Source organism: Nomascus leucogenys, chromosome 12, assembly GCF_006542625.1.
Source record: "Nomascus leucogenys isolate Asia chromosome 12, Asia_NLE_v1, whole genome shotgun sequence".
Lineage (NCBI taxonomy): Eukaryota > Metazoa > Chordata > Mammalia > Primates > Hylobatidae > Nomascus > Nomascus leucogenys.
This window is the reverse complement of record NC_044392.1, coordinates 49573332-49586337: the sequence shown is the minus strand read 5'-3', so window position 1 is coordinate 49586337 and position 13006 is coordinate 49573332. Positions and strand designations below refer to the sequence as shown.

General features: G+C 42.0%; 1 protein-coding gene across 2 annotated transcripts in view; it reads left to right on the top strand.

Moving 5' to 3' along the window:
- The window catches only part of SNX27 (sorting nexin 27), an 85377-nt gene extending 72788 nt beyond the window's left edge, over positions 1-12589 (top strand). The window contains exons 8-12 of one of the 2 annotated variants that reach the window (XM_030824533.1): positions 182-271; positions 10428-10577; positions 10906-11034; positions 11434-11493; positions 12385-12589. In XM_030824533.1, the coding sequence (XP_030680393.1) occupies positions 182-271; positions 10428-10577; positions 10906-11034; positions 11434-11493; positions 12385-12432 (477 nt within the window). In that variant the 3' untranslated portion in view covers positions 12433-12589. Of the gene's footprint in view, positions 1-181; positions 272-10427; positions 10578-10905; positions 11035-11433; positions 11494-11602 lie in introns of both variants that reach the window. The other variant, XM_030824535.1, reaches the window with a different exon arrangement.
- Positions 12590-13006: the final 417 nt, after the last annotated feature.

Genomic DNA, 13006 nt, shown 5'->3' with positions numbered 1-13006 from the left:
TTGAGTGGGGACACAGAGCCAGACCATATCCCTGGACATGTGATATATAGTTCACTGGTAATGATGGTGGTCCAAGTGGACAAGAGATTTCCTGAAAATGCCTCTGTGTCTGTTTTCATCAATAATGTACATAATAATGATTTTTACACTCCTTTCTTCTCTACTTCTGTTTTGGTGATAGGCAGTCGATGATGTGAAGAAAGGTTACATCAAAGCAGAAGAAAAGTCCTATCAATTACAGAAGCTATACGAACAAAGAAAAATGGTCATGGTAAGTTTATGTCCCCATAATCCCTTTATAAAATGCCCCTTCCTACCTTTAAAACCTATGGTTCCAGTCATTTTTGAAAGGATTACAACCTGGTTAGTGGCTTAACTAATTTTAAAAAAGGAAGGTAATAGGGACCTTGATGCAAAGTCCATTGTGTTTCTCCATTTAACACACAAAGATCTTGAATTACTGTATATTGGTATGTAATTTTATTATTATTTTGGGGTGTGAGGTGGGGGAGGGACAGAGTCTTGCTCTGTTGCCCAGGCTGAAGTGCAGTGTCGTGATCTAGGCTCACTGCAACCTTTGCCTCCTGGGTTTAAGCGATTCTCCTGCCTCAGCTTCCCGAGTAGCTGGGACTACAGGCATGCGCCACCACACCCAGCTAATTTTTGTATTTGTAGTAGAGACAGGGTTTTGCCATGTTGGCTAGGCTGGTCTCGAACTCTTGACCTCAGGTGATCCACCTGCCTCGGCCTCCCAAAGTGCTGGGATTACAGGACTGAGCCACTGAGCCTGGCCCATAATTTTATTATTAATAATAACTATTTTTTGATTAAAAAGTACTAAAAAGTTATGTAAAACATTACAATAGGATATAGATAAGATTGTATAAGACCTGATATTTAGCGTTTTAACATTAGGAATTATTTTAGGCATGATTTAGCAATAGCAAAATCATTTGTTTTTACAGCTTCCATTTCTGCAGTTGCTTAAACATTTATGCTCCGTAGTGCTCTTGGTTAGTATATCATCCTAGAATTGTGCTATTTGATTCAATAACTACTAGACTCATGTAGGTATTTAAATACAAATTTAAATTCATTTAAATTAAATACAATTTAAAATTCAGTTCTCTAGCTACTCTAGCCACATTTCAATGCTAAGCAGCCATATGTGCACAGTGAATAGCTAGCATATTGGACTGTGCAGGTATAGAACATTTTCATCATCACTAAAAATTTTGCTGAACAGGGCTGCCTAGAGCGTTCCTTAAATGGCTTTAAATTCATTTTCAATTTGTATCTGCCATAGATACAGGGATGGAAATTGTCAAAAATAAAATTAGTAAAGAACACATAAAAATTTCTACTCGTTATAACATTTTTAAATTTCTCTCTTGGCAGATTCACATGCAGTCGAAGTTTTTTCAATTATACATGCTCCTCAACTTACGACGACTTTACATCCCAATAAACACATCTTAAGTTGAAAATATTAAATCAAAAATGCATTTAATACACCTAACCTACCAAACATTATAGCTTAGACTAGCCTAGCCTATCTTAAATGTGATCAGAACACATATTACCCTACAGTCAGGCAAAATCATCTAACACAAAGCCCATTTTAGAATAAAGTTATTTAAACTGTTTTTTTGGTTTTTTTTTTGAGACTGAGTCTTGCTGTGTCACCCAGGCTGGAGTGCAGTGGTGTGATCTCAGCTCACTGCAACCTCTGCCTCCCGGGCTCAAGCGATTGTCCTGCCTCAGCCTCTCGAGTAGCTGGGACTATAGGCACCCACCACCACGCTTGGCTAATTGTATTTTTAGTAGAGATGGGGTTTCACCATGTTGGCCAGGTTGGTCTCGAACTCCAGACCTTGAGTGAACCGCTTGCCTCAGCCTCCCAAAGTGCTGGAATTAGAGGCGTAAGCCACTGCGCCAAGCCTAAAGTTATTTAAAGTTTTGAACAAAAATTTGAGGTACTTGTAAAGACAGCAGAAAAGTTAAAAAAAAAATTGAAGTACAATGTCTGCTGCATACACATTGCTTTCACACCATCATAAAGTCAAAAAAGCATTAAGTTAACCATTGTAAGTTAGTGACTGTCTGTATCATTTTCATTCTTTAGTAATGATTCTGATAGGTCATTTGAATTCTTTTGTACCTTCTGTGTACTTTTCAGGAGAGAATATTGATTCATGTACATTAATTGGTTGGAATAAGAATGCAAACAGCTGCGGGGCGCGGTGGCTCACACCTGTAATCACACTTTGGGAGGCCGAGGCGGGTGGATCACCTGAGGTCAGAAGTTCGAGACCAGCCTGGCCAACGTGGTGAAACCCCATCTCTACTAAAAATACAAAAAGTAGCTGGGCGTGGTAGCATGTGCCTATAATCCCAGCTACTCAGGAGGCTGAGGCCAGAGAATCGCTTGAGCCCGGGAGGCAGAGGTTGCAGGGAGGCGGAGGTTGCAGTGAGCCGAGATTGTGCCACTGCACTTCAGCCTGGAAAACACAGTGAGACTCCGTCTCAACAACAATAACAACAAATGCAAACCAGTCAGCCATTGAACTTAGCCTGTAATCTTATATCTAGCTAAGTTAGTTATTTTAATTACTTATGTGATGAAAAGTAATAAATCTCTTTACCTTAGAAAATTGCCAAAGATCAGGGAGCCATCTTACCAGTGTTCTATGTATCAGCAGGCTGATACAGAAAATGCAAAATCTCTTAAATGTAATTAAATCTTGGCAGAATTTTGGTTAGGAGAATTTTGCTATGTGTGAGACAGAATTTTAAAACACGACTTCCTGCTGTTCTTTAAGATAATGGCATTGTCTTCTATATATTAATGCATGATTCTGACCAATACATTTGCATCTTTTTGGTGAAAAGGGCCAAATACTAACAGGCCATCAACTTCTACAGTAATCCTTTGCCTTTGCCAAAGCCAACAGAGTTTTCTTGTTTCTGAAAAGTTAATAGAATCAAAATAATTTCATAAGATCTTCTGATAATACCAGTGTGGAATACATACTGTTTCTTTGCATTTATAGTACTCCAAACACACTATCTTTCCATGTATGTATTCAACAAAACATATCTGTTGAGTACCAAGTACGTGTCAGGCACAGTGCAAGGTGTGAGAGAAATAAATAGGTTTGCATTGTGCCATGGCAAAATATAGAAAATCTGAATTTAATAAACACAGTAATCTATTATGAAGTCATTTTTAGACTTGTTTATACTTTGTAATCACCCAGGTAAAAGCTCAAGTATAGTTGATAGACAGATATGTTTCCCCGTGGTCTTTTGCCATTGTGTATAAAATATGCTTAAACATTTGTGGAATTAGATTGTCTTGAAAACCTAGTACCCACGTATTTCTGTGTACTAGCCACATGATATGATAGTCAGATTTTGAAGAAAATCTCATCAAAGTTTGAATTTTATAAGTATAATATGTATTCAAGTATCAGTGTTCAAAGGCATTAGCCTAGCCAATATTAGGTCATGGTCAATACATTGAAACTTCTCACATGGGCCCTTCTGAGCCCATAGGCCCTGATGCCATTAACCATAGCAACTAAGTATGGTGAACAGGCCTACGATTAGGCCAGATCACTACAATTAGTAGTTGTCACATCATTGTAAGAACTGCAGCAACACAATGAACTTCTCAGTTTTAGTTTCTTTTCTGTAAAATGGGGATATTCCGATTATCAGCTATTAAGTAGAATCTTGACAAAATACGCCAAGATTCTTGGAAGATAAATAAGCTTTGTGTAAGTTCCCCTGTCCTCCAAATCTCCAAATACAGAAGAGAGCTCACATCTGTGCATAGTTTATAATACCCAGTGTGATCAAAAACATTTTTGTTTTATACTTACTTAGAAAGTTAGACTGAATCTCAAATTTGGATGGTTGAGAATATAATATACAAGAAACAATGTTTTCTCCTCTTCCTCCCTCCCTCCCTCCCTTTCTGTGTCCTCACACAAACAGTAGACGTGTAAATTATGCTTTTCTTATGTTGAAGTGGCCTGATTTTGCCATTGTTGAACAGATAAAGAGCTTTTGTGTTTCTCTACATAATTTGTATTGATTTCACACAAGGCAGCATGTATGTCAGTTTTTCTCAAAGTGTGGTCTCCAGTCTACTTACATGGAAGACATTTTTGAAGCTGCTTAAAATGCAGATTTCTAGACTCCACCCCACATTTACTAAGCCAGAATCTCTGGGGGTAGGACGTAGGGAACTTTATTTTTAAAAAGCACACTGGTGATTCTGGAACATTAGGTGCTTCAGAATCACTACTCTGATTCTGGTTTTGGGAGAGTTGGCTCTTGAGGTTCCTCTCGGTCCCTTACTTCTATTTTGGACCTGGTTTGACCCTTAGCAGGTTGTTTGGGAGAACAGAGAGTTCTCTGGAGTGGACCTTGACCCATTCACCTAAAGTGTTCTGCTCTGTTAAGCATTGAGTCTCTGCTTTAAAAACTGTCGGCCTGGCGCGGTGGCTCACGCTTGTATTCCCAGCACTTTGGGAGGCCGAGGCAGGCAGATCACGAGGTCAGGAGATCGAGACCATCCTGGCTAACACGGTGAAACCTCGTCTCGACTAAAACTACAAAAAATTAGGCGGGCGTGGTGGCGGGCGCCTGTAGTCCCAGCTACTCAGGAGACTGGGGCAGGAGAATGGCGTGAACCCAGGAGGCGGAGCTTGCAGTGAGCCAAGATCGCGCCACTGCACTCCAGCCTGGGCGACAGAGCGGAGTCTGTCTCAAAAAAAAAAAAAAAACACGAAAAACAAAAAAACAAACTGCCCTATATCTGTATTTGTCTTGCTGAATATTGAACATTTATAAAATATCCTGTACTATACCTGTCCAATTCTCTGGCTTAAATGGGCCACTTTCTACATGATACATGAATAAAGGAAGATAATTTGGGATACATATTTAGCTACTCAAAACTTAAGGTGAAAACTAGGGGAACCTGTGTCCTTGGTGAGACAACAGAGTAAAGTCTCATTGGGAGACAGGGTGGTCAGAGAGACTCAGGTTGGGTAGTATTTATCAACTTTAAGTGGGAAGTCCCTGAAAGGAGAATGGGCAGGATGATTTGGTGTTTTAAATACCAAATACCCTTTTAAATATCCTTATGTAAACATGCTTAAAAGCAAAAATTCAGCGAGGCACGGTGGCTCACGCCTGTAATCCCAGCACTTTGGGAGGCCCAGGCAGGCAGATCACAAGGTCAGGAGTTCGAGACCAGCCTGGCCAGCATGGTGAAACCCCGTCTCTACTAAAAGTACAAAAAATTGCTGGGTGTAGGGGTGCACGCCTATAGTCCCAGCTACTCAGGAGGCTGAGGCAGGAGAATTGCTTGAACCTGGGAGGCGGACGTTGCAGTGAGCCGAGATCATGCCACTGCACTCCAGCCTGGGCAACAGAGCAAGACTCCGTCTCAAAAAAAAAAAAAAAAAAATTCACCTTTCTTTTACAAATTTTTGATTTATATAAAAAGTTTTTTTAAACTTATTTTAGGTTCAGGGGCACGTGCAGGTTTGTTACACAGGTAAACTGCATGTCATGGGAGTTTGGTGTACAGATTATTTTGTCACCCAGGTAGTAAGCATGATACTACCTGGTTGTTTTTTCTGATCCTCTCCTGTAAAATTTTAAATGTTTCTTCTTTGAGGCTTTGTGCAAGCCCAAGAATGTAGAGACTGCCCACTTAATGCTGATAAATACTGCTCAGTCTGAGCTCTCTGAAAACCTTGTCTTCCAATAAGACTTTACCTTTATCGGCTCACAAAGGGCACAGGTGCCCTTACTTTTCACTTGGGTTATTTTTAGAGCTTATGCCATTAAGAAGTCCCCTGAAGGTCTTTTGCTTTCAAGGACTACATTCTTGAATACAGAGGGATAAATTAGTCTTGATTCAGAGGGGATGGAGAGGGCATGTATTATGTGCCTGACTGGTCTAGGCACTTTATATGAAGTCTCATTTTCTCCTTATAACAACCCTGCAGGTATTATTCCTACTTTACAGAGAAGTGGAGTCTGAGAGATTAAGATTCTTACCTAAGATGACATAGCTTCTCAGAAGTGGAACTAGAATTTGGAAATGTGATTTGAACCCATTTTTGTCAGGCTCCAGTGCATATGTTTTTTCCCTGCATCAGGGAAGACAGGATAGCAGCAATGTCTTATTTCCAGATGGCAGAAGAGAAGACCCCAGGTTGAGTAACTTACTCGAGGTCACAAAGAGAGAGTTGAAGATACTCAGAGCCCCACGCTTCTTCTGATCTCTTTTCCCAAATCCCTGCCTTTGTCGGCATGCTTCTCTCTTTTTAAAGATCTATTATAGTAAAACTCCCAATTAGAGATTGTGGCAGAAATATTTGTCCAAACAGTAGTGGTACCTCTCAACGAAGAGAACTCTCAACAGATGTGCTATATGTAATCCTATTTTGTTAAAGGACATGAATAGTACTAGTTTCAAGGGTCAGCGACACCTACTGGCATTTACAGAGGTGTTAAGTGTCCTGGAGCAGAATTGCTGCTTATTGAGCATGTAAAGTTTCTGATAACTGTGTTAGGAAGATGGCTTGGATTGAGTGCCAGAGGCCTGGTTGCTAGGGTGTTCTTTTTCTTTTAACATTTTATTGTATCTATATATACTTTTTTTTTGTTTGAGATGGAGTCTCAGTCTGTTGCCCAGGCAGGCTGGAGTGCAGTGGCACAATCTCGGCTCACTGCAGCCTCCACCTTCCAGGTTCAAGCAATTCTGCCTCAGCCTCTCATGTAGCTGGGATTACAGGTGCATGCCACTATGCCTGGCTAATTTTTGTAGTTTTAGTAAAAATGGGGTTTCATCATGTTGGCCAGGCTGGTCTCGAACTCCCGACCTCAGGTGATCTGCCTGCCTCGGCCTCCCAAAGTGCTGGGATTACAGGCATGAGCCACCACACCCAGCTGTATAAATTTTTAAATGCATAAAGAAGTTGGAAGAAAAATAGAATTAATCCCCGTGTATCCATTACCCAGCTTCAATAGCCTTCGACTTTCTGCCATTCATATTGCCTCTATCTCACTCACATGCTTTTTTCCCCTCAGGAGATTTGTTTGTTTGTTTGTTTGTTTTACTGTCACTGACTTGAAGCTCACCCCAGGAATTTTTAAAAGTAATTTCCAGATACTTTAAAAGTTTTTTTTAGCTGTCATTTATTAAATGCCTAATTATGGCTGAGTACTATGTTAAATATCTTTTTTATTTTTATTTCTTATTTTGAGACGGGTCACTTATTTTGAGATTGCAGTGGTGCAATCTCAGCCAGGCTGGAGTGCAGTGGTGCCATCATAGCCTTGACCTCCTGGGCTCAAGCAATCCTCCCACCTCACCCTCCCAAGTAGCTAGGACTACAGGTGCCCAGCAAATTTTTTTTTGTTTTTTTGTAGAGATGGGGTTTCACTATATTGCCTAGGCTGGTCTCTAACTCCTGGGTTCAAGTGATCCTCCCACCTCAGCCTCCCAAAGTGTTGGGATTACAAGTGTGAGCCACCATGCCCAGCCAAATACTCTTGTATTTAATGCTCACAAATCACACTGTGGTTTAGATGCTATTATTATTTCCCATTTATGGAAGAGGAAACTGAGGCACCTGGGATTAAGTAATTTGCCTGCCTTAAAGTAACTTGTGCAAGGTTGCACAGTTAGGAAGTAATGGAAGTAATGGGGCCAGGATTCAAGCCCAGGGTAGTCTGGGCCTCTTACTCACTCCTCTGTGTTTCAGGCATTGCTGTTTATTATAACCCCAGAAGAGTTCTGTTCTATACCGCCCACCCCTGTCATATTTACCAAAGTATAGGAGTCAGATTTATTTTGTTTATAGTGCCAATGGCAGGATTAACCAGTATCCATGTTTATCACTGATCTAGGAAGGACAATAAAAAAGAGAAGGTGAAATAGGGCGACAGAAGGAGGGAGGGAAGAAAAATGATGTGATTGAAATATTGTTGCACTTCTAGGCTGGGCATGGTGGCTCACACCTGTAATCCCAGCATTTTGGGAGGCCAAGGCAGGCAGATCACTTGAGGCCAGGAGTTCGAGACCAGCCTGGCCAACATGGCGAAACCCCGTCTCTACTAAAAATACAAAGTATTAGCCAGGTGTTGTGGTGCACATCTGTGGTCCCAGTTACTCAGGAGGCTGAGGCATGAGAATTGCTTGAACCTGGGAAGCGGAGCCTGCAGTGAGACATGGTCACACTCCTGCACTCCAGCCTGGGTGACAGAGTAAGACTCTGTCTCAATTAAAAAATAATAAATAAATAAATAAATAAATAAATAAATAAATAAAGAGATGGAGACTTGCTCTGTTGCCCAGGCTGGAGTGCAGTGGCATGACCAGACTACCCTGGGCTTGAACTCCTGACCTCAACCTATCCTCCTGCCTAAGCCTCCAAATAGCTAGGACTACAGGCACATACCACCAGCCCAGCTAATTTTGAAATTTTTTGTAGAGACAAGGTGTCACTCTGTTGCCCAGGCTGGTTTCAAATTCCTGAGCTCAAGCAATCTTCCTGCCACAGCCTCCCAAAGTGCTGGGATTACAGGCATGAGCATTGCACCTGGCCCCTCTGTTTTACAGCGTTGTGACTGTGAGAATCATATGTGGCACTTCATTTTGGTCCAGATGCTTTTCAAGGAACCATATATACTGGAGACTCAGGGGACAATGGGGTTGATTTGGGGACTAGTCGGTGACAGTAACAGGAACAGAGGCCTGGAAATTAAACCTGGGTTCTAGTCCTAGTTGTGCCACTTATTATTACTTGTGACTGCAGTCTAGTCTCATCTTATTCTGAGTTCCCATAAAATGACTCATTTTTAAAGTCTTTCAGTTTTAACATTTTGTAAATATGAGATTTGGGGTAGCTTAATCCTTACTACAGATCATTGTAACTTTTGATTGGAAAAGGAATAAAGAGAAATGTTACCACCGGACGCGGTGGCTCACGCCTGTAATCCCAGTACCTTGGGAGGCCGAGGCGGGTGGATCACAAGGTCAGGAGATCGAGACCATCCTGGCTAACCTGGTGAAACCCCATCTCTACTAAAAATACAAAACATTAGCCAGGCGTGGTGGTGGGCGCCTGTAGTCCCAGCTACTCAGGAGGCTGAGGCAGGAGAATAGCGTGAACCCGGGAGGCAGAGCTTGCAGTGAGCCGAGATCATGCCACTGCACTCCAGCCTGGACGACAGAGCCAGACTCCGTCTCAAAAAAAAAAAAGAGAGAGAGAAATATTACTCCCTTTCTTAATTGTAAGGATAGATTAGATTCCCATCCCTTGATTACAATGAAAATAGAGGATCAGACTAAACAGAATTGTGAGACCCCTTCTAGCCCTGTGAGTCCTGGTTATAGTATATCTAATGGTTTTCATCTGTGTATCTTTTTGTTTTTCTGGTTTTGTTTTGTTTTTTTTTTTTCCCCCTGAGACAGTGTCTTGCTCTGTCTCCCAGGCTGGAGTGCAGTGGCGCAATCTCAGCTCACTGCAACCTCTGCCTCCTGGGTTCAAGCGATTCTCCTGCCTCAGCCTCCCGAGTAGCTGGAATTACAGGCGTGTGTCACCACGCTTGGCTAATTTTTTGTATTTTTAGGTATTTGAGCTGCAGTGAGACATGGTCATGCCACTGCACTCCATCGAGACGGGGTTTCACTGTGTTAGCCAGGGTGGTCTTGATTTCCTGACCTCGTGATCCACCCGCGTCGGCCTCTCAAAGTGTTGGGATTACAGGCGTGAGCCACCGCCTGGCCCGTATCTTTTTGAAGTAGAGAAAGGAGTGTTAGAAGTATGAAGGTGTTGTTTCCTTACTTACGGCAAAAAAAAAGAAAAAACCCCAAGTTGAAAGTGGGATAAAGAATTGCTAGCCAGGCACGGTGGCTCATTCCTGTAACCCTTGCACTTGCAGTGGCTGAGGTGGGAGGATTAGTTGAGCCCAGTTCAAGACCAGTGTGGGTAGCATAGGGAGACCCTGTCTCTATAGAAAATCAAAATTTAGCTGGGTATGGTGGTGTGTGCCCGTGGTCCCAGCTACTTGGGAGGCTGAGGCAGGAGGATCACTGGAGGCTAAGGTGGGAAGATTGCTTGAGCCCTGGAGGTTGAGGTTTCAGTGAGCCAAGATCATGCTACTGCACTCCAGCCTAAGTGACAGAGCAAGACTTGGTCTCAAAAAATAAAAAGAAAAGAATTGTCTCAGAGTCCTTTCTCAACTTAGAGATGGGTGCAAGACCAGAGGCCAGGTCTTCAGGTTGTTGGGTGAGAATACTCTTTGTTCTTTTTCTTGCACCACATCTCAATAGCTCTTCATTGTGTTTAACACCATAGTAACCCTGTTTCTCCCTTTTTTTTTTTTTTTAGTACCTCAACATGCTAAGGACTTGTGAGGGCTACAATGAAATCATCTTTCCCCACTGTGCCTGTGACTCCAGGAGGAAGGGGCACGTTATCACAGCCATCAGCATCACGCACTTTAAACTGCATGCCTGCACTGAAGAAGGACAGCTGGAGGTGAGTTTTCAGCATAGGGCTCTGGCTACGAGGACTGGAGATACTTTGATGCTCACTTGCTTGTGACGTTTTAATTCCTTTTTAGGGGGAAATGAAATCAAAACTGTATTTTGACTGGGGCAAATAAACAGGCATGGAATCCACACTGATCCTCAACTTCATTGGCTGCTTCCACTGATTTGTATTCTTCTATCACAGTCCTTTCTCTGAAGCGATGCAGACATCGCCATTCATTTCTCTTCTGTCTCCTGGTTCAGAACCCCCTACCTCAGTTCCCCAGCACTCTGAAACACAGACTGTACCTTACTCCCTTGTCTTGGTTGTCCAGAACCAGGTAATTGCATTTGAATGGGATGAGATGCAGCGATGGGACACAGATGAAGAAGGGATGGCCTTCTGTTTCGAATATGCACGAGGAGAGAAGAAGCCCCGATGGGTTAAAATCTTCACGCCATATGTGAGTGCAATTTGGGGAAAGTAACTGGGACTTAGTTTGTTTTTTTGTTTTATTTTGTTTTATTTTTTTTTTCAGCTAAATGCATAAATGGAGAGAGAGATAGAGCTAGTAGTTGTCTTGAGATCTGAACCTGTTTGAATCCTGGAGCCCCCAGATTCATCCTGTCTTTGCTTTAGGCCTGACTGGAATTGGCAATTTCCTATCCCACTTGGCTCGTAGTTACCACTAGAAGGAGCTAGAGAATAGGGGATGAACCAGGCCTGGGTTTTATGGTATTTGTCAGGGTATTTCTCTAGACTGAGTTTGGAAGATGGGATGACTGGGGACAGGAGTTCAAAGGCACAGTCCTGAGGTGCCTGCTCTTGAGAAGTTAGTGAGTGTCACCACCTTTTTTTTCAGTTCAATTACATGCATGAGTGCTTCGAGAGGGTGTTCTGCGAGCTCAAGTGGAGAAAAGAGGTAATTCTGAACAGTTCTTGAATTGACCTTTTCATCTTTTTGTTTCTTTAAAATTTATAGGCCTGTGGCCAAATACCTGGGACCCTCACCTCCATCTCTGTCTTTCTAGGAATATTAGTTAGAGACTGATTATCTCATGTGAGCCAGGACATTCTTCCAGCAAGGTTGGCCTCTGGTTGGTGAACGGGCTGTGCAAAAAAGCCCTGCTTCTTCCCTTGTCTAGAGGGTGGACATTGGCTACAGGCTCTTCCATCTCTCATGACTTCATGGACCCTCCTCTGCCAGTTTTTTAAATCAGATCACCCTCCATGTTGTTCCTGACCCACAGGGGAAACTGTCCTCAGTTGTAGCCGTCTTGACTGGATGAGTCCTGGCAGTCTTTCTAGGCGAACCAAGAATGTGTGTGTGAGGGAAGGTGTTTGCTGTTGCTTTACTGCTGTCTGTATGTGCCAGTGCTGGAACAGAATTTGGAAGATTCTGAATAATTAGTTACTTGTTCTCAAAGAAAATCTTTGAAAGAATCAGGAGGTCAAGTCAAGAACATGAAAATTTATATTCTTAGTACAGTAGAAAGAACATTGGGCTCTGGGAATTTTATCTGGGTTTTCTCCTGGCTTTTTTTTCCTCTGTGTAATTTTGGGTAAATCAGCCTCCCTAGCTCTCAGTTTTCTCTTCTGTGAAACAGGAAGACTGAACCATGTAGTTAATATCCAAGGTCCCTTCCAGCTCTAAAAGGCTATGATTCTAGATGAGAAGTTACATCAGGAAAGATGCGGCCAATCAGATTGAGTCATCCAGGCATACCTTTTTAGCTTCTGTTTGAGGAGTTGTCTCCAGATAAGAGGAGATGTGGCTTCCCAATAACTCTTTTTTTTTTTTTTTTCCTTTCAGAACATTTTCCAGATGGCGAGGTCACAGCAGAGAGATGTGGCCACCTAGCCTTTCCTTATCCCCTTCCCTTCCCTTCACCCCCATCCTCTTACTCCTTTCATGTCCCATTTCAGACAGAGTAACCATTAACACAAAAGAAGAGAAAAAGTTAAAGTCGTTATATTCAAAAGCCCTAAACTAAATATTATTAATAACCCCCTCTGAATTTCATGTCTCTGGAATTGAGGTGGTAGTGAACAGCAGATCGGTCAGCACCAGAAGTCAACTGAGTTAAGACAGGAAAAGAAATAAGCCCAACCAACTTGCCAAAGGTATCTTTGTCCTTTCACCTGGGCCTCATACCAACAGCCTCTCCTTGTACTATATTTTTAAAACTGGAACTATGAACTTCATCCATTTGCACTGTTCAGACATATATATGTATGTATGTAAAAATTATATATACACAAATTAGCTGCACGTATATACATATATATATATTTCTTTTTAAATTTCATATTGATGGCAGTACCTTTTTTAGCTTGTGTTTTTACACACCTTTCACTAGAATCCATGACCTCTCTCGTGCTCTCTTTCTTTTGAAACAAACTTTAAAAAGGAAAAAAAAAAGCATTTTACAGGG